The following is a 20446-nucleotide window of genomic DNA, read 5'->3' as shown; positions in this document are numbered from 1 at the left end:
CATTTATTTAATAAAAATTATATTTTGAAAATCTCTCCAATACTTCTCTAGAGGAACAACTTTTTGGGATCAACCTCCCCTTCATACAATTTAGACACTCCTTGATGATATTGTTGGCGGTGGCCATACTAGAGTTGTAGGCTCTAACTTTTTGTTCTCTAGTTATCTTAGGCCTTTCGGGCCTCCTTGTAACAAGAAAAATAAAAAGTGAGGGACAACATGACATAAACCTCAATGCCACAAAAATATCCTCAATACTTTTGGAATTGGTTCGTGTGTTAACTTGTGATCAGAAGATCGAACCATTCAGATGGTTTGATGGACTGATCCGAAACCTTTTCCATGACGGCCTGACCGAAGAGTTTCTCCACTGCCGGATCTCAACCGAGAAGGTGGGCCCACAAGTGCCAGCATGGCATCCACGTCAATGCCACTTAATCTATACCAATCACATCACGTTGTTCACATTTCTCACCGAAAAGAGCAACCACTCGGCCAATCTACACCGTTCATCAGTCCACGTCCCGAGACGATCACCAAGTTACGTTATGGCACCAAGAACCTGATTGCCTCACCAGTGGCACTTTCGTAAAATCACTGTCTTAACCGCAAAGCTTTGCTGAATCTCGTATTTACAGAGAAAAAAACAGAGAGCGCTCTCTCCATATACAAAGCACTAAAACTTCTCTCCCTTCTTCTCTTGCTCTCTTTCTCTGAGCTTGGATCACCTGGATCGCTAGGGTTCTTTCTAACTGTGATCTCGGCCGGAGCTCTGCAAAAATGGTGAGTCTCTGATCGCTTCACTTTTACACGAGCGTTTTCGCATATGCCGCACCTTAGATCTGATTCAAATCCTTTAGTTTTTGGTGCGAATTCCTCATTGTTCGATCAACTGCGTCAATTGTAGTGACTGTGTTGGAATTCATTTGGCTCTGTTTGTTTGCTTTGAATTCTATGGCTGCTTAGATTTTTGATTTGATTTATCGGCAACCAGCAATTGTAACTTGAATTTCGTATGAGATCTGGTGTTGATTTTCGTCGATTCTGAGTTGTTATATAGATTCTAATCAATCAGAAATGCGAGTTTCTAATTTTATGTAAGATTTGGAGTTTTGAATTGGCACTGATCGGTCGTCCTTTCTTTTGCAATGTGTTTACAGCCTCTCCGACTGGAAATCAAGGTAATGTTGTTAAACTTTCTTTAATGTTTTCTTGTTCTCTGCGGGATCAGATCTCAATTCTAATTGTTCTGTTTCGAATTGTGTTTCTAATATTTTAATTGGAATCTTCTTGGTTCAGAGGAAACTAGCTCAAAGATCAGAGAGAGTCAAATCTGTGGATCTACATCCAACAGAACCATGGTAATTCATTACTCATTTCACCTTTAATCGTGCCACTCAAATTAGGATAAGATCCTAGTCAATTTGGGGATAAAAATAGAATGTGTGATTGTTGTTAGTAAAAGAAGCCGTGCCAGCCCCGAAGCCTGATGATTTATTTCTCACTGCCTTTTCATTATCAAAGTGTAAGGATGCGGCCTACATTTTGTAAGAGGCGGTTCTCCTTGTATGGGGCGTCATGGCAGCCCTATGTTTCTTTTGCTTTCTGTGCCTTTAAACCTCAAACAGTCTCACTTAGATTGGTCATGAGGATTACATTGTAATTTATATTTTTTCTTCTGAAGCTGGTGAGATGATTTTGGTGGGTGGTAGTCTGAACTGATCTTTCCATTTTAACTTAAGATAGCATCCGAGATAGTTTCGTGAAAATGTAGTTTATATGGTTGGCGTGCTTAATTAGTAATAGTGAAGGGGAAGATTTATCGTCTACTAATTTGTCGAAGTGTAATTTTTACCTCAGGATATTGGCGAGTCTTTATTCAGGAACAGTGTGTATTTGGAACTACCAGACTCAGGTATAATATAGATATATTGAATACACACACACACAAACACATATAATACAGCTTAAGTAACATTTCCAATCAAATTATCCATATTTCTGAAAAGAGAGAAAAGAAGTGGTACATTTTCAGCAGCATCTTTTTTATATTGTTAATTATGATCTGGGGACAGTTTTAAGTTATTGAAATTGTGACCGATTGCTAAAAGTACTTGGAAAGCTTGATCTTAATACAGCAAAATATTTATCTTAAGATGCATACTGAATAAGAGTACTTCTGTGGTCTTGCAATTATAGCAACCTGTTGACACAAATTGTTGGAGGTGAGCATGTGCTAATTTGAATCTTTTGTTACTGTTGCAGACAATGGCCAAGTCATTTGAGGTCACTGAGTTGCCAGGTATATAGTGGGATTATATGTTGTCTGTTTGTATTTGTTATACTTGGTAGACATTTCATTTCTGGGATTTTCCCCAATAAGATTATTTTTGGCTAACATTTAAATCATTTTTCTCCAGTTAGGTCAGCCAAATTTATATCACGCAAGCAATGGGTTGTTGCTGGAGCTGACGATATGTTTATTCGTGTATACAACTACAACACAATGGATAAGGTTAAAGTATTTGAGGCCCATACTGACTACATTAGATGTGTGGCTGTCCATCCTACGCTCCCATATGTGTTATCATCATCTGATGATATGCTCATCAAGCTATGGGATTGGGACAAGGGTTGGATTTGTACTCAAATATTTGAAGGACATTCGCATTATGTGATGCAAGTGACATTTAATCCTAAAGATACCAACACCTTTGCAAGTGCGTCTCTTGATCGCACCATAAAGGTAGACATGGCATTTCCTTGTTGTTTTTGTGCATATTATTCTAAATTTTGGTGTAATGGTGCTAATTATGCTACCTGTTTTCTTCTTTCCCCTCTCCAGATATGGAATCTAGGCTCCCCTGACCCAAATTTTACACTGGATGCCCACCAGAAAGGTGTAAATTGCGTTGATTACTTTACGGGTGGTGATAAACCTTATCTCATTACCGGTTCCGATGATCACACTGCTAAGGTCTCCATTAAGTAACTTTTTCTGCTCAGCAATGTTTTGGTTTTATATCTATTTGATTGTTTGGAAAACTTATGCATAATCCTATGAAAGCAGGTGTGGGACTATCAAACAAAAGGTTGTGTCCAGACACTTGAAGGCCATACACACAATGTTTCTGCTGTATGTTTTCATCCTGAACTCCCTATAATAATAACAGGGTCAGAGGACGGAACAGTACGAATATGGCATTCAACCACTTACAGGTAATCCCTGGCATGTGCATAGTTCTCTATCCCTCATTTTTCAGGATGCCACATCTTTTTTGTGGGTATTCAATTTGTTGTTGGTTTTAAACTTTTAAAGTTGTTTTATTGTTACTTTTTTGAATTTGTCCTCTTGCAAACCATTAAACCACTAAGTCCTAGGATAATATGTGGTTCATTTACAGGCTTGAGAACACATTGAATTATGGGCTTGAAAGAGTTTGGGCCATTGGATACATGAAGGGCTCACGACGGTAAGTTTTGTACTCATTTTCCATGTAGATTTTCTTTGCAGTTTAACTGTTTAGTCTGAATCACTTGTTCATAAGAAAATTATGGGTTGATATCAAGTATTCATATGTATTAGAACTATGTGAAGAGGTCTTAGAAGGTGAGTGTACTGTCCAAAAAAGAAACAGTATATCTTTACATATGTCTTAAGTTGGTAGTGCACCTGAGTATATTAATATTATGACAACTTTGCAAAAAAAAAAATAGTTTAGTACATAAGTGCATCTAGGGTGCCCCAAAATGAAACTGCCTAAAATAAGTATATCGATTTGTCCAGGGTTGTGATTGGTTATGATGAAGGAACCATTATGGTAAAACTTGGACGTGAAGTACCTGTTGCTAGTATGGACAATGGTGGAAAGATCATTTGGGCTAAGCACAATGAAATTCAAACAGTGAACATTAAGAGTGTAGGCGCTGATTATGAGGTTTGAGCTCTCCTTCAGATTGGCTCTTTTTCTTTGCTGCTTGATACTCCTCATTTAGTTGACATTGCCTGTTCTATGTTCACTTCTCTTTTTAGGTTACTGATGGAGAGAGATTGCCATTGGCCGTCAAGGAGTTGGGCACATGTGATCTTTACCCCCAAGTGAGGCTTTTGTTCCATTTTTTTGTTTTTTTTTGTTTTCTTCTGTAGTATTAATCATTTGAATGAAGCTTCTTTTGCTGTTTTCTCTTTTATGGAGTTTTTGGGCTTCAGTCATTTATGCCGCTGTTTCCAATCATTATTATTTCCTTTTGAAGCAAATTTTCAAGTCACATATTGCCATGTTGATAGGATTTGCTCGGTACAATGTCATTTTGCCTGGTAGATGGACTGTCTTTTCTGTTTCCAACTTTAAGTGGTGGTAGCTTTTATGCTAGAAATTATATTCTACTAAATCTGTTGGAAATTTCTGTCAAAAGAATAGGATAGAGAAAAAAATCTGTATGTGTAATGATGTTCTCTGTCGTTCTTTATTTGCACATTTAAAAGCCAAGGTTAAAGCATATACGACTTGTTTGTAATAAGTTCTGTTTTTGTGCTATACATTGATTTCTTCTGCTAAAATTCTATACACAGAGCTTAAAGCACAACCCCAATGGGAGGTTTGTTGTAGTTTGTGGAGATGGAGAATACATTATATATACTGCTTTGGCCTGGAGAAATCGGTCGTTTGGTTCTGCTTTGGAATTTGCTTGGTCATCTGAAGGAGAGTATGCTGTTAGAGAGAGTACTTCAAAAATTAAAATTTTCACTAAGAACTTCCAGGTTTGTATTACTTTCAGTTTATTGACTGCATTATTCTTTCTGCTGGAAATTGTTCCATTTTACTTGGTCATTAGTCTGGAGGCGGAAATATGGGTCTGTTACCTTTTTTAGTATATCAAAGTGTTTTGCTTGAACTACTTAATATTAGGTAGCAACCATATCATAAATTTAGAATCTTGGCTGGGATTACTGTAGGCACTCAAGGAACTCCTCAAGACTTTCATTACCAATATTGTATATGTTAAATCTTCCTCTTAGGAAAAACAAGTTTATTTTAATGTGAGTGGCATATTTCAGGAGAAAAGGAGTATTCGACCAACATTTTCAGCAGAACATATATATGGGGGAACTTTATTGGCGATGTGCTCAAATGATTTTATTTGCTTTTATGATTGGGCTGAGTGCAGATTGATTCGGAGAATAGATGTGAATGTGAAAGTGAGCCCCTACTTACCTCAAAATTTGAAGAAACAATAATTGCTGTTGTCATTTTCTTTTAATTCAGTATTTTGAACATGCCAGAATCTCTATTGGGCTGATAGTGGCGATTTAGTTGCTATTGCCAGTGACGCATCATTCTACATCCTGAAGTACAATGTAAGCTTCTTCTCTATCTGGGTTCTTGGGAAATAGTTTGCCACAAGGTTTTATGAGATTGCGTATGATAATGGTGCAGCGAGATGTAGTCTCTTCTTATTTGGATAGCGGAAGACCTGTAGATGAACAAGGTGTAGAAGATGCATTTGAGCTTCTCCATGAAATGAATGAACGGGTCAGGACTGGTTTATGGGTTGGGGATTGCTTCATTTACAACAACTCGTCTTGGAGGCTTAATTATTGTGTTGGTGGAGAGGTATTGCGTCTGTTTCATTGTGGGCTGCAAATATCATTTGTATCTAGATGGTTGGAAAATTGTTATGTTTGCAATTAACTTGAACATATTATACCTATTGTTTAGGTAACTACAATGTTCCATTTAGACCGGCCAATGTACTTGTTAGGCTATCTTGCCAATCAAAGTCGGGTGTATCTGATAGACAAAGAGTTCAAGTAAGTGCATTCTTGGTTTGTCAAATTTGTGTAGTTGGAAGTCATTATGATTATTTTTCATATTATGCATCTTTAATGTATTTAATTTTTTTTTTTCTCTATTCCAATTTGCAGTGTGATGGGGTACACACTACTTTTGAGTTTGATTGAGTATAAGACACTTGTTATGCGTGGAGACCTTGAAAGGGCCAATGAACTTTTACCTTCAATTCCTAAAGACCATCATAACAGGTGCCCAGTAGTTCTTGACTTGTAACGATATCAAATTTCCCCTTTATTTCTGTGAAACGATATCTGGCTTGGTTATATATCTGTATTTCAGTTGGTGGAATATTGGTTTAGTACAACATACTGGTCGAACTGTTCCAACTTATCTGGCTTCAGCAGATACTCATTGTAGTATAACATACTCATCAAAATGATCTAAAATGGATCACCCTGGAAGTCCAGAAAATCATTTGCATTAATTCTTTAGTCTTTTCATTTGTCTACTTTTAAAGTTAAGTCTCCGTGCTCTGATCCCAAAACCATTAGCCTCCACCTGCTAAAATTGTATTTACACTTACATTTTAGCCCTTTTGATGGTTATTTAGTCCCCTTTTATCATACAATTGATTTATATTCAGTTATGTTTGATTGAAAGGTTAAGTTTTTTAGATAAATGATTTCTTAAATGGACAAATTCCTGTAATTGTAGTGTGGCTCGTTTCTTGGAATCACGTGGTATGATAGAGGATGCACTTGAAGTTGCTACAGATCCTGATTACAGATTTGAGCTAGCCATTCAGCTTGGTAGATTAGAAATTGCAAAGGTAAATCCAAGAAAGCATAACTAACTAGTGTGAGAGGTTCTGTTGACTTGAGCTTTTTATGTTTTTTAGTCACTGAAAATGCAACGTGAATTTGTATGTTCTATTTTGCAGGAAATTGCCAGTGAGGTGCAGAGTGAATCTAAATGGAAACAGCTAGGTGAACTAGCCATGTCTACCGGAAAGGTATGCTAATATTGAGATTCTCTTGATATTGTGCGTATGTATTGCTTTACCGCATATCTATGGAGAGCAGTTATGTTTGTTTTCCTCATAATTGTTCACCTTGTTTTGGTTTCATCTTTTGTTAATGTAATATTCTTGCAGTTGGAAATGGCTGAGCAATGTTTGAAGCATGCCATGGACTTGAGTGGTTTATTACTGCTTTATTCATCTCTTGGAGATGCTGAGGGAATCTCAGGACTTGCATCCCTTGCTAAAGAACAGGGGAAGAACAATGTTGCATTCCTTTGTTTATTCATGTTGGGTCGATTGGAAGAGTGCCTTGAGCTGTTAGTCGAAAGGTAGTTTCTTATTTGTTTGCTAGAAGTGTGAGGACAAAAATCATGCAATTGAAGTTGTTGATTAGTGAAGCATTCTCTTTGCAGCAATCGGATACCTGAGGCTGCTTTGATGGCTCGATCATATCTTCCAAGCAAGGTCTCAGAAATAGTAGCTATTTGGAGAAAAGACCTTAGCAAGGTGACATTTAACAATTGTGCTCATGTCTTATTTTGACACTCCAGGATCATGTCTGCATATTTAATGTGGCTTCATTTTTTCCAAAGAAAATTAGATATGACAACTCAATGCTCATATAGAGAACTCACACACCTATAATGTTGAACACAATGGTTATGTTGAGCTGGTGTCCATGTCTCTCACCGCGTTTATTTATTTGTTTATTATTTTTTTTTTTTGGAGAAGCAATGATGATGTTGATTGATAAGAAGAAAACATTACAAGCAATGAATATGAATTCCAGGGCCTAGAGCTGAGAAATCAGAACAATGACTTATACTGAGCCTTATTTCTGTACCAGTTTTTTTATTTTTTAAAAAAAAATTAATTTTTTTTATTCTCTGTATAATTCACAATATTTTTCTTGAAACTGTCTAGGCAATGATCACCTTTAGTTCTGTATTCTTTCTCTAGGATATCTAGGTAGCAATTATAGGTTTTGAAGTTTAGGAAAAATAAACATGGGATGGTTTTGAACTCGGTATCCTTATAAGTTAACACCAGAATAGTTGTACAAGTTCCACTAAACTCATATTGACCAAAAATAAAGTTCTACTAAATCTCATCAAATATATCTGTAAATTGAATTCTTCATGGACTTTTGCAGTTTTTGGTTTTTACTAGTTTCTTGATCTTTCCAACTAGCTTCTTGTGTGTGCATGTATCTTTTCACTGTATTCACTAATGGTGGTTGGTAATGATCCATTTTGCCTTTTGGAGTTCCATCAATAGACAACAATGGGTTCATTATTTAGGCCGGTATGCTAAGTATATAATCAGATGCACCTTGGCTTGGGAAAGATCTTATCTGAAACTTCTGGAAATTCTTCTGTCTATTCACCTCTATTATTCAATTAACACTTCACTGTGCATCCATATATGCACATATATCAGCATTGATGTTCAGCCACTTATGCATTCTTGTTCACTAATATAGTTTTATTGTGATCAAATGTTGCCAGGTTAATCCAAAAGCTGCTGAATCTTTGGCTGATCCTGAAGAGTATCCTAATTTGTTTGAGGATTGGCAAGTTGCACTCTCGGTTGAATCTAGAGCTGCAGAGACAAGGTACAGTTAATGTGGCTAACATGCTTTGATATACTGATTTCACTTGGTGCAAGTTTATCCACATCTTCTACTGCAAATTCTTTCATGTTAAAGATTTCTCTCAGGATGTTATTTGATCTAGTCATGGATTATCAACTTGTATTGCTATTATTAAGTGCTGTCTTTTGATTGTTTATGTAGGGGTGTTTATCCTCCTGCAGAGGAGTACGTGAAACATGTTGATAAAACACACATGACCCTTGTGGAGGCTTTCAGGAACTTGCAAGTGGATGAAGAGAACTTGCAAATGGATGAAGAGCAGCCCTGTGAAAATGGAGACTCAACGCATGAGGTAAGCAACTAACGACTAACGCGAACTACTGCTACTTAGAAATGTTGTTTCTCATAATCAATTAATTCCGGCTGTTAATATGTGCATGATATTAACACAGCAGATATTCTGCTGATCTCAGAATGGATCTTGTTTGTCGTGTTGGTGGTCACCGCTAGACTAGTTTCTGTTAAACTATATGAATGCTTGGTCTATATGATGGGCGCCAGCTCAGTCAATGACCTTGTACACGCATTTGTATGAAGCTGATATGGTTTCATGGACATAAAGTGAATTGATACTTAGTTTGTTTGTTTGTTTGTTTGTTTTTTTTTTGCTTCTGATTTATGCTGCCTTTGTTTTTCTTTTCTATTTTTTACACCAATATGAGTTCACTTCTGAACTTTTATGTTTAATTTTCATTTGATCTGTTTGATCGTAGGTTTCTGAACTGAATGGGGAACAGACTGTAGAGGAACATGCAGCTGACCAGCACGAGGAAGGGAGCCAGGAGGAGGCTGTCGTGGTGGATGCTGATTCTACGGATGGCACTGTACTCATTAATGGTAACGAAGCTGAAGAAGACTGGGGTACGAAAAATGAAGGAACCTCGACAGCCTAAAAAGCTATTGGTTGGGCCAGTGTGAAAATCCAATTTTGTCTCTGGTGATTAATTGATTCTAAAGTGCCATCTCTGACTCCCATTCTGACAACTTTCTGATCTATCTACTTCTACCACTTTCTCCCCTAACTACTATCTAAAGTTTAAAATCTTTTCAATCAATATCATAACTACAACCATATAGTGTCAATGCTGACTAATGGGTGTTCCATTTATGGGAAGTGCCTCAGCATAAGTGAGCTCTGCTACTTCTAACTAGTGATGGGATATTGCAGCAATAAGTCATTCTCTGTGGAGTAACTGCAAAATTATCTCAGACATTTGACTTCTAATGGTTCCATAACAGCCCAACAATGATTAGATTATATATTTAACCAAGTTTTAGTGAAGAAAGCTAGTGTTGTCTGTGCTCAAGGGGAATACAGACAGAAACAGTAGGAAAAATGGATTTTCTGTCGGTTGGTTTTTCTTCTAGTAACATTATGGCTTTCTCCTTGTTTGATTTCCGTATTGGCTATATGTGCTAATTAACTTGTAAAACCTTGGTGGTTTTGCAATGTCAGAATTTCTTTTTCCTGTCAGCTGTCATTATTCACGTTGTATAAGTTATCTAAAACTAGTTCATTGTGTATACCTTACTAGTCTGGATTCTTTTGATATCTCGATGAGGTTAAGATTGGGAAAGGAAGAGATTTTATTTTTTATTTCTCTATTTAGGTTGTTTACTGTGTCCTAATGCTTTCGTATTTTACTGTTTGCAGTGCTTACACCACGTCACTAGGTTCCTTTAAAGACTGCTGGTCCAGCTGTATGGATCCTTTATTAAAGGTGAGAAAATATACATATATACCTTATCAAAGTTGGGGCTTCAGCAGAGGTAAATGGCTGTTACTTTTATAGTTGGGAAAGATTAATTTTCTTGTTCAACTCAGAAAATTGTTTAAAATGATATATACCAAGATTCTATTCCTTCCATTCTTGTTTTTTTTTTTTTTTTTTTCAGTCAAAAAATTTAAACAGTTCCTCAAGTCTCACAGAATTACTTTCAACTGTAAATTAATATGGCAAAAGCTATTATACTGTCTGTTATAAACGTAGTGGTGCCAGTCAAAACTCTGTTGTTTCAATGGTGGTTTCTTTTCCTGTAACCTGATGTTTTATTTTCACAACAGGTCTCTTGCAAGAGGCTGACAAAGAGGTGATGTAACGGATCGGTTCTCTACCCAGTGATGTGGCTTGTAACCAAATTATAGTTTGTCATGGGGCACAACAGAATTAGTTCCATAGTTTTAGTTAGTTTGCTCTTTGCGTTGCAGATTTAACATATTCTTTGAGGCCTTCTCGTCATAAAATTTATGGTGTCGTGTGAATGTAGAGAGAATTGAGCTAGTAACAAGGTCGACCTTTTACCATTCAAAGTTAGAATTTTGGTTCCCCTTGGCGTTTTGTGTTTTGGGAATTCTTTTATGGGACTCATTGTAAACGTGTACGTGTATTCATTACAGTATATACATTTTTGAGTATGATACAGCAACTTTTGGACTTGGCTTGTTCAGACCAGACCAATGCATCGATACCCTTGGTGTAAAAATTAGCATGATACACTGGCTAGATCTGTGCCTACAATTTCTGGGACAAGTAGCATAATATGTTGAAAAAGTGAATTTAAAAGCCCTTTTTCTGTTGGATCGCAGTATTTTTAGTCTGCACTAGCCTAGGAAAACTGCATTAACATGCAGCATCTAATTATTCTCTAAAGCTCCAGGCCAAAACAACATGATTTAAAGCTTCTCCACTCAAGATAAGACTCGAACAATAATGTGACTGCAAAGTTGTCAGGCGAAAAACAAAACATTGTTTTGTTTTGATATATAGATTCCTCTCCATTTTGAAGAAGCCAAAAAGACTACAGTCATAAGTACATGGGCAGGTCATGAAGTCTGCAAAGTAGTTTAGTCAGTCCTGTCACACCAGGTATTGAAACTTGTATCCAGTCTGATGGTCGCTATTCTTGCTACTGTAGTTTACATGTTCAGGTTTACGTGTAATGAGACATTTGGCCTTTACTCGCTTGTATTTTCAACTTATTTGAAAATAAAAGCCGACGCGTCTTTATTAATAATCAAACTGTCGAGTATTAAGTGCATATGGTGCTTAAACTTTATAAGAGAAACTTTATAATATTAAGAAGAGCCTTCACTAATTTTATGTATTTAAACATGCACGAACTAATAAAAAATTAGCGGACTTGCAACACCACATCCCAGCGAGTAAATTGTATGCGGTCAGTGACCAAAAAATTATGATTTTGATGCTTGTCCATGATGGATCCATACAAAAAAATTCCAGGCCAGAAATGTTTGCCAAGCCCAATTCTAATACCTTGTTCACAGCCTCAACAACACGTGTCAGAAGGACATGTAATTCCTATAAAACCCTATGTAAGAAATCCCTCTTCCTTCTTCGACGACTCTTCCATGCCCAAATGTTCTCTCAAAATAAAGTATACTCTTTTAGGGTATCTAATATCGAATTGCTCTATTTGATGTAGCAAAACGTTAAACAAATCACAAACAGACAGTTCTTTTGGTTATTGTAATTCATCCCATGCAAGAACAGCCCATCAATCATGGCCCAATCTCTTAACCCACAAAGCTCGTTGCGGCTTTGCTCATTCTCATTCCTTGCCATTTTAGAATTTAGACTATCCCTCATAGAGTCATAGTCTCATCTGAAATTTCATAAACCCAGACCCCTGTAACCAATTATTTCAACCAAAGACTCAAAACTCTCCAAGTCTCCATACTCCAATCTGAATGCACGGAACAGGTGCGATTTCTTCAAACAAGCACTTTGAATTTCATCTTGAAAGTGATGGGTTTTGCTTGAAATTGAGTAACTGACTCTGTTTTTTTGATTAAATAGCCTGAAATCTTACTTGGGGAGAGCGAATTAGTGGAACCCGAACTGAGGAAGAGCTGCAGATCGGAGCTGCGCAAGTGCGGCGAGCCGGCGACTGTGAGTCTTCGTTTGAAAATTAATTTTGCTTTGTGGGCTTGTGGCTTGTTTGATTATATGCTGGCTGGTTACGTATTCATTCTGTGATTTCTGTCTTCATATGAAAGAGACAGCAAGGGTCAAAGGGAATTGGTTGGATGATTATCATATTATGTTTGGTCAATGGTTTGTCTTCATATTCATATGCTGCTGCTTGCATGCTTGGATAATTATCAGTCTGAGTTTTTTGGTTAAATGTATATATATGAAATGTGTGTATATATTTGTGGTCTTAGTGAAATGTGCATATTATTGATAGTATTGATAATGATTCTGTGATTGCTGAGTTTGAACTTTGAAGTGACTGGGTTCAGTTAGTTTTGGATTTAACCTTGTAATTTTTAATTTACGGGGTTTGGGTTTTATGTTCCCCCAAGGGGGTTGTATGTTTTGAATGATAAAAATAAAGGCGTGAGGATGAGCCTCTCACTGGGTTCCAAACCTCAAAAAAATAGAAGTACGCAAATTTTTTTATGTACTTAAAATTAGCATACTCCATTTTCAGATCCTGGTTCCGCCACTGGTAGTAGGGTTTAAGGGTTTTAGCATAAACTGGTTCAGACGCTTGTTTAAATGGGCATGCACTACTGCTAATCTGTACGACTTTGTTCTCTTAATTTCGATAAAGTTTCTTGCTTTCATTAGTTTTTAGCAGTAAGATGTTTGATTCACACTGACAATGTAGTACTGCAAGGTAATTTACTCAAAAGGGTATCCTTCAGTTAACTTCTTGGACTAGAAAGCATGATAATTTTGAAGTTTAGTGATGATTGTGGTGACTTTGATGGCACTAATGCCTTAAAAGTATTTTGATAATACAAATTGTACTTGATGCAGTTTGCACATAGGAGAAAAAAGAGTTCTTTAATACATCTATTGAAGGTTCATTTGTCTGTTTTGATAGGCAATCCAAATCTAGTGAATGCATAGGATATACTAGGGAATAGCTTAAGAAGAGTTTGAGGGATAAAACAACAAAGACAGATGTGGGTGCAGCGTGCAAAACCGTTTAGGCAGATAAAGGCCTTTAGTCAGTCTTTTAAGTCTCCATGGATTTTTTCGATATCGTCTTCCTACTCAGATACTCCTCACAAGAAGTCGAAGCTTGCCCCTCTACAGGTTGCGACATTTGCCCTCTTATCAATCCTTACTGTTTCATGATTTGAGTATCTTTATCTATAGCATTGTATGTTTGTAATTTTGGGACTTAAAATTACTTTTTAGGAAAGGAAAATGATAGATAGGTTTAGGCTATATGCTAAAGGGGGAGGTGGTGGCAGTGGTTGCTCCAGCTCTCGCCGTAGTCGCCATGATCGCCATGGCATACCTGATGGTGGGTTCTCTATAATCACTTTTTCTAATAAGCAGCATCTTATATTTTTATTTTAGTTCAAGCTCTTTCAAGAGTTTTAAGTTTCTTTTGGAGAATGTGAACCTTCCTGTTTTGTATCACTTCTGCATCTAACCCCGGAGCAATGTAGGTGGGAATGGTGGAAGAGGTGGTGATGTGATTCTGGAATGTTCTCCAACAGTTTGGGACTTCAGTGGTTTGCAACCTCACCTTGTACGGAACTCTTCTAATTTCCATGTTTCTGGATAATCTATAGATTTATTGTCCTCCATTGACAAAATTAAGTTTTAGTTGTGTTGTTCTGCAGATAGCACAGAGAGGGGGACATGGATCCTCGAAGAATAAAATTGGCACTCGAGGAGCAGATAAGGTTATATCTTTTTAGTAGTCCTCAACTCCTCATTATGTTAAAAAATAGTGTCTGCCTATTGAAATTAGAAAGTAGAAGTTTATTATGAAATATCATTTTTATGTTGGTAGGTTGCGCAAGTGCCCATTGGTACAGTGATTCATCTTATGAAGGGTGAAATTCCTTTTGTTGCTGAAAGCCATGTTTCTAAAGATTTGGACCCATGGGAGCTTCCAGGTACTCCTATTGATGATGTAACGGGCTCTGACCAGCAGTCTGCCCCTAGTGGTCCAAATATGGCAGTGGATACTGGTAGCTCATCATCTCGACCTGAAAGAATTGATGAGGAATCAACTCAAATGAAGGAAACCACCCAAGTTGAATCCACTGAGGTTCCTACTAAATCTCCACCTTCTTCCTCTGAGATTTGCACAGAAGATGAGGCAGAGGAAGAAGAACAAATTCAATACAACGTTGCTGAGTTAACAGTAAGAGGTCAACGATTAGTTATTGCTCGTGGAGCGGAAGGTGGTCTAGGTAGCGTGTCTCTCAAAGTCCCAAAGAAGTTCAAAACTGATTCGTTAGATGCTCAGGTATCTAATGATCAGTTGACTGTCAGTGCTGGTTTGCCTGGTTCTGAAGCTGTTCTCATATTAGAACTAAAGAGCATTGCCGATGTGAGCCTAGTGGGAATGCCAATTGCTGGTAAAAGTACTCTATTAGGGGCTGTATCTAGGGCTAAGCCTGCAGTGGGCCATTACGCCTTCACCACTCTTAGACCCAATTTGGGGAACCTAAACTTTGATGACTTTTCACTCACAGTTGCTGATGTTCCGGGACTCATAAAGGGTGCCCACGAGAATCGTGGACTTGGACATGCATTCCTCCGCCACATAGAACGCACAAAGGTTATAGCTTATGTGGTGGACTTGGCTGCTGGATTGGATGGACGAAAAGGAACCCCACCTTGGGAACAGCTTAGGGATTTGGTTTTAGAGCTCGAGTACCATCAAGTAGGTTTATCTGATCGACCATCACTCATAGTGGCAAATAAAATAGATGAGGAAGGGACTGAAGGCGTGCATGAAGAACTGAAAATAAGGGTACAGCATGTTCCTATATTCCCTGTCTGTGCCATTTTGGGGGAAGGAGTTCAAGAGCTAAAAATTGGTCTTAGGAGACTTGTGAATGGTGAAATGACAGACAGACTCCAGGTCGATAAAATTATGGTTGATTAAAGGTTAGTGATACCTATTCAATGACAAGTGTTGTTTTGCCTGAATAGCACAATGATCATCTGTTGAGTATTTAGGCCGGTATGCTAAGTATATATTACCGGATGCATCTTGGCTTGGGAAAGATCTCATCTGAAACTTCTGGAAATTCTTCTCAGTCTATTCACCTCCATTATTCAATTAACGCTTCATTGTGGATATCACTGTGCATCCATATTATGCACATATATCAGCATTGATGTGCAGCCACTTGTGCATTCTTGTTCACTAATATAGTTTTATTGTGATCAAATGTTGCCAGGTTAATCCAAATGCTGCTGAGTCTTTGGCTGATCCTGAAGAGTATCCTAATTTGTTTGAGGATTGGCAAGTTGCTCTCTCGGTTGAATCTAGTGTTTATCCTCCTGCAGAGGAGTACGTGAAACATGTTTGATAAAACACACATGACCCTTGTGGAGGCTTTCAGGAACTTGCAAGTGGATGCAGAGAACTTGCAAATGGATGAAGAGCAGCCCCGTGAAAATGGAGACTCAATGCATGAGGTAAGCAACTAACTACTAACGCGAACTACTGCTACTTAGAAATGTTGTTTCTCATAATCAATTAATTCCAGCTGTTAATATGTGCATGATATTAACACAGCAGATATTCTGCTGATCTCAGAATGGATCTTGTTTGTCGTGTTGGTGGTCACCGCTAGACTAGTTTCTGTTAAACTATATGAATGCTTGGTCTATATGATGGGCGCAAGCTCAGTCAATGACCTTGTACATGCATTTGTATGAAGCTCATATGGTTTCATGGACATAAAGTGAATTGATACTTAGTTTGTTTGTTTGTTTGTTTGTTTTTTTTTTTTTTTTTTTTGCTTCTGATTTATGCTGGCTTTGTTTTTCTTTACTAGATCAATTTTCTTGTTCTACTCAGAAAATTGTTTAAAATGATATATACCAAGATTCTATTCCTTTCCATTCTTTTTCTTTTCAGGCAAAGAATTTAAACAGTTCCTCAAGCCTCACAGAATTACTTTCAACTGTAAATTAATATGGCAAAAGCTATTATACTGTCTGTTATAAACGTAGTGGTTCCAGTCAATACCCTGTTGTTTCAATGGTGGTTTCTTTTCCTGTAACCTGATGTTTTATTTTCACAACAGGTCTCTTGCAAGAGGCTGACAAAGGGGTGATGTAACAGATCGGTTGTCTCTGTTTCCCAGTGGTGTGGCTTGTAACCAAATTATAGTTTGTCATGGGGCACAACAGAATTAGTTCCATAGTTTTAGTTAGTTTGCTCTTTGCGTTGCAGATTTAACATATTCTTTGAGGCCTTCTCGTCATAAAATTTATGGTGCCATTGTGAATGTAGAGAGAATTGAGCTAGTAACAAGGTCGACCTTTTACCATTCAAAGTTTAGAATTTTGGTTCCCCTTGGCGTTTTGTGTTTTGGGAATTCTTTTATGTGACTCATTGTAAACGTGTACGTGTATTCATTACAGTATATACATTTTTGAGTATGATACAGAAACCTTTGCACTTGGCTTGTTCAGACCAGACCAATACATCAAGCTACCCTCGGTGTAAAAATTAGCATAATACACTGGCTATATCTGTGCCTACAATTTCCCGGACAAGTAGCATAATATGTTGAAAAAGTGAATTTAAAACCCCTTTTCTGTTGGATCGCAGTATTTTTAGTCTGCACTAGCGTGGGAAAAATGCTGGTGAATGCAGCATCTAATTCTTTAAAGCTCCAGAACAAAACAACATGATTTAAAGCTTCTCCACTCAAGTTAACAAAAATACAATAATGTGACGGTAAAGTTGTCAGATTGAAAACAACATTGCTTTGATATATTGATTCCTTTCCATTTTGGAGAAGCCAAATACTAGAGTCATAAGTACATGAGCAGGTCATGAAGTCTACAAAGTAGTTTAGTCAGTCCTTATGTCACTTCAAGTATTGAAACTTGTATCCAAGCTGATGGTCGCTGTTCTTGCTACTGTAGTTAACATGTTTTGGTTTACGTGTAATGAGACATTTGGCCCTTAGGCCATCTCCAGTAATTGGGTCTAAAGGGTCATTTCTTAAATTGCAGCCTTTTTTTGATCTTCAACAACAACTAAGAAAAGCGCTACAGGGCTAAAGGGCCAAAGGGCTTAAAAGAGGGTCAAAAGTAGCCCTTTGGCTAGCCCAGGTTAAATTTAAAATGACTAAATGAATGGCTAGGATTACATGCAACGACTAGTTAGTTATTATTATTATTTTTTTTTTTTGTAATTTTTTTTTATCAAAACGTTAAAATTTTTCAAAATCTCATTTTTTCTATAAATACATGCATCATTTCTCTATTATTTCACACCTTCTATTTTCCTTTTATAATTCACCTCAACATAGGTATTTTATCTTGTCGAAATTTTGCACGTTAGAAAAAATATTTACATCTCAAAATATAATCTAGTTTAGAATAATAAGATCATAAATTAAAAAAAAATTAATCAAACAATAATAAGTGTCGAGAGAGAGTTTCCAATAGTAATAAGAGCCTCCACTAATTCAATGCATTCAAACATGTACCAACTAGTAAAAAGTTAGTGGACTTGCGACACCACATCCCAACAAGTAAATTGTATGCGGATAGTAACCAAAATTGGTGCAACCAGTAGTTGGTGGTGAGCATAGTGGTATCGAGATCTCCCTTTTTAGGGCTTCGGCGATAGAGTCGGGGGGATATGAAGGGATGTGATGGTCAAGATGCCAACAACAACTATGGCTTCTTGGTGGTGGTGGCAGGTGGTGCGATGGAGCTTTTGTCACAAGTTCGGTGTTGATGTGGTGCAACGGCAATGTCACAGGTCTACTACTTTGATTAATTTGACTCGGTTAGTTGCCCAATCTTGTCATCGCCATTGGATCCATTAACATGTTAGTCTCTCTTTTCTCTTTTTGAGTAAGGATGTTTAGTGTTAGCTTATTGATGTCTATCGTTGATTGTAATCCCTTACTGATTGTGTGATTGCAACATAAGAGAGGGTAAATGCCTCTTATGGTTTCTGATATATCACAATTTGAACAATTTTGTACCTAATAAAAAAAATGACTATTTGGTGATAGGAACTTATGATACACACTTCCAATATAATCAAATGCCTATATTGCCTTAGAAATGACAATTTGGGACAAGATCTGTCTTCATTTTTAACCGCGCTAACATTTGAAACAAAAAAATAAGTGGTAACGACAAAGTTTTTTGTTTCCTTTATTTAAGGTTTGCAACTTGTGATTTCATATCCTCTTCATTGTATAACTTTTTCTCCGTATAGTTTACAATATGAGTAGTACTAGAGACCCCAAATTTATACCAAATATGAATCCCAAATGAGGTGGCAGCTGCCACGTAATCTCTTTTGACTTACTAATTTCCAATGTGTAAATAAAAATAAATTTCTTTGAGGAATTAATATAATATTTTGAATTAAAACCCTAACATTAGCAAAAAAGAAGATGAAGGGGAAATAAATTCTGCAAACAAACAATCAAATTCCAACAATCCCAATACTGAAGTTGATCAGGTGCTAGTTTGTTGCGGGATTTGGCAAGGGTTCTGAAAGTAACTTATACAGAGATATTAATATTATTCTATTTCTTTTAAACAATTCCAACTATAATCTAAATGGGGCTTCAACAAGATAGAACCTGAGTTAAAACCATATGATTAGTACGTAATTGGTGTGGTTGGGGTTTTTGAGGATCTTTAACACCCCAAGGAAGGACGTTCGAGGATTGAAAATACTAGTTTGATTGCCAAAGTTTGCCCAAAATGGAGAAAATAACCTTATAATTTTTGCTCTCCAGCCACAAAATGGGATACACTGGCGGAAGTTTTGGGATTTGCAGCTACTGTTTAATACCTAAACAATTTATTGTTTTGATCAAAACACTGTTTATTTTAGTTTTTTTTTTTATATAATTTTTTTAATACACATCCCTATTTGTTAAATACACATCCAAGTTTTTTGTACAATTTTAAATCCCCAGTTTACCCTTTTCCTAACTAATAAGAACAAAAACAACGACAGACAATCATGCTTTAATTATCAGGCTTGCTGGATGATAAGCGGTAACAATGGTTATAATATTGTATTGTATATATAGTTAGGGTTCTGCTCGCTGTGACATCCATTGACATTGCCAAAATTCACAGGTCATGGTTGGCAAAGATGAATTTTGCGAATTTAAATATCAAAGTATTAGCATCTAATAGAAATTCAAAAGATTTTTGCTAGTTTCCCCTATGCAATGCAACAATATCTATCTTCAAGAGTTGAATATGGTGTTGTCTTATTTATCAACAAACTTCAACTACAGCTCAAACCCTAAAAACTCTTTCTATTACAGGACGTACAAGAATAAACTCTTTTTATTCATCATGTCATTTGGAATAGTGTCAAATAAACAAAGGCCATGCACCGGGGACTTGAGCATTGTAAGAACTTTAGATCAAACAACCAAAATAAAAATATTGAATCAGAAGAAATTCCGTAATCAATCATTAATAAATATTTAAAAAAAAACAGAAAATAGAGCTGGATTAGAAAGAGAGAAAAAAAAAAAAAAAGAAAGCAGGAAAACAGTAGGTTGTTGTAGTAGCTATTGTATAAATCGGGAAGGACGAAAGGGATTGCAGTTGTGTATAGAGAAAGAGGATGAGAGGAAAAATAAGAGAAAAAGTGGCAAAAAAATGTCAAGGGGTGTGTATTAAGAAAAGAGGGATAGAGAAATATAATTTTGCAAAAAAACATATACCATGTGAAAATTATAGGGTGATGATATGGCATGTGCCATGTCATTTGGGATCCTATTGTGGTATAAATTTTTGAGATCTCTAGCATTTTTCTTACAATATATACGTGACAATCAAAGTCCGAATCTTAGTAAAAAAACAAGTAAGAAATTTTATAGAAATATTGGATCCATTCCAGGCCAGAAATTTTTGGCAAGCCCAATTCTAATACCTTGTTCACAGCCTCAACAACACGTGTCAGAAGGACATGTAATTCCTATAAAACCCTATGTAAGAAATAGAGCCTCGT

At 36.8% G+C, this 20446-nt stretch overlaps 2 protein-coding genes across 8 annotated transcripts; both read left to right on the top strand.

The window, feature by feature from the left end:
- The first annotated feature begins 642 nt into the window (after positions 1-642).
- On the top strand, positions 643-16901 carry LOC133725181 (coatomer subunit beta'-3). 6 transcript variants are annotated; one of them, XR_009854294.1, is made up of 26 exons: positions 643-783; positions 1161-1181; positions 1300-1361; positions 1861-1915; positions 2266-2302; positions 2421-2746; positions 2846-2977; positions 3071-3219; positions 3405-3473; positions 3788-3938; positions 4034-4099; positions 4574-4762; positions 5060-5200; positions 5285-5359; positions 5439-5615; positions 5721-5812; positions 5927-6043; positions 6510-6624; positions 6736-6807; positions 6949-7145; positions 7230-7323; positions 8325-8431; positions 8612-8762; positions 9184-9373; positions 10125-10191; positions 16512-16901. XR_009854294.1 is itself a non-coding variant. In XM_062152324.1 (26 exons), the coding sequence occupies exons 1-25, from the start codon at positions 781-783 to the stop codon at positions 10142-10144; spliced, it is 2766 nt and encodes a 921-aa protein (XP_062008308.1). In that variant the 5' UTR covers positions 643-780; the 3' UTR covers positions 10145-10191; positions 16512-16901. The 6 variants fall into 6 exon arrangements, 2 of the variants coding, with proteins under 2 accessions (XP_062008308.1, XP_062008307.1); XR_009854292.1 differs by having other exon boundaries at positions 9184-9407; XR_009854293.1 differs by lacking the exon at positions 16512-16901 and adding an exon at positions 10536-10905.
- LOC133725182 (probable GTP-binding protein OBGM, mitochondrial) lies at positions 11838-16901 on the top strand. Of its 2 annotated transcripts, XM_062152325.1 has the most exons (9): positions 11838-12192; positions 12289-12381; positions 13325-13539; positions 13645-13753; positions 13902-13984; positions 14079-14141; positions 14252-15360; positions 15657-15897; positions 16512-16901. In XM_062152325.1, exons 3-7 carry the CDS (start codon positions 13405-13407, stop codon positions 15356-15358), a joined length of 1497 nt encoding a protein of 498 aa, XP_062008309.1. In that variant the 5' UTR covers positions 11838-12192; positions 12289-12381; positions 13325-13404; the 3' UTR covers positions 15359-15360; positions 15657-15897; positions 16512-16901. The 2 variants fall into 2 exon arrangements, with proteins under 2 accessions (XP_062008309.1, XP_062008310.1); XM_062152326.1 differs by lacking the exon at positions 13645-13753.
- Positions 16902-20446: the final 3545 nt, after the last annotated feature.

The sequence above is a fragment of the Rosa rugosa genome, chromosome 1, assembly GCF_958449725.1.
Source record: "Rosa rugosa chromosome 1, drRosRugo1.1, whole genome shotgun sequence".
Taxonomy (NCBI): Eukaryota; Viridiplantae; Streptophyta; class Magnoliopsida; order Rosales; family Rosaceae; genus Rosa; species Rosa rugosa.
The sequence above is the reverse complement of the archived record's forward strand: the minus strand, read 5'-3'. Positions and strand labels throughout refer to the sequence as shown.

Coding starts and splice junctions, on each gene's coding strand:
- LOC133725181 (XM_062152324.1), top strand. Junction 1,182..1,299: donor CTCTCCGACTGGAAATCAAG/GTAATGTTGTTA, acceptor TTCTTGGTTCAG/AGGAAACTAGCTCAAAGATC. Junction 5,813..5,926: donor CTGATAGACAAAGAGTTCAA/GTAAGTGCATTC, acceptor TCCAATTTGCAG/TGTGATGGGGTACACACTAC.
- LOC133725182 (XM_062152325.1), top strand. CDS start 13,405: ATGTGGGTGCAGCGTGCAAAACCGTTTAGGCAGATAAAGGCCTTTAGT. Junction 13,540..13,644: donor CGAAGCTTGCCCCTCTACAG/GTTGCGACATTT, acceptor ATTACTTTTTAG/GAAAGGAAAATGATAGATAG. Junction 13,985..14,078: donor GTGGTTTGCAACCTCACCTT/GTACGGAACTCT, acceptor GTTGTTCTGCAG/ATAGCACAGAGAGGGGGACA.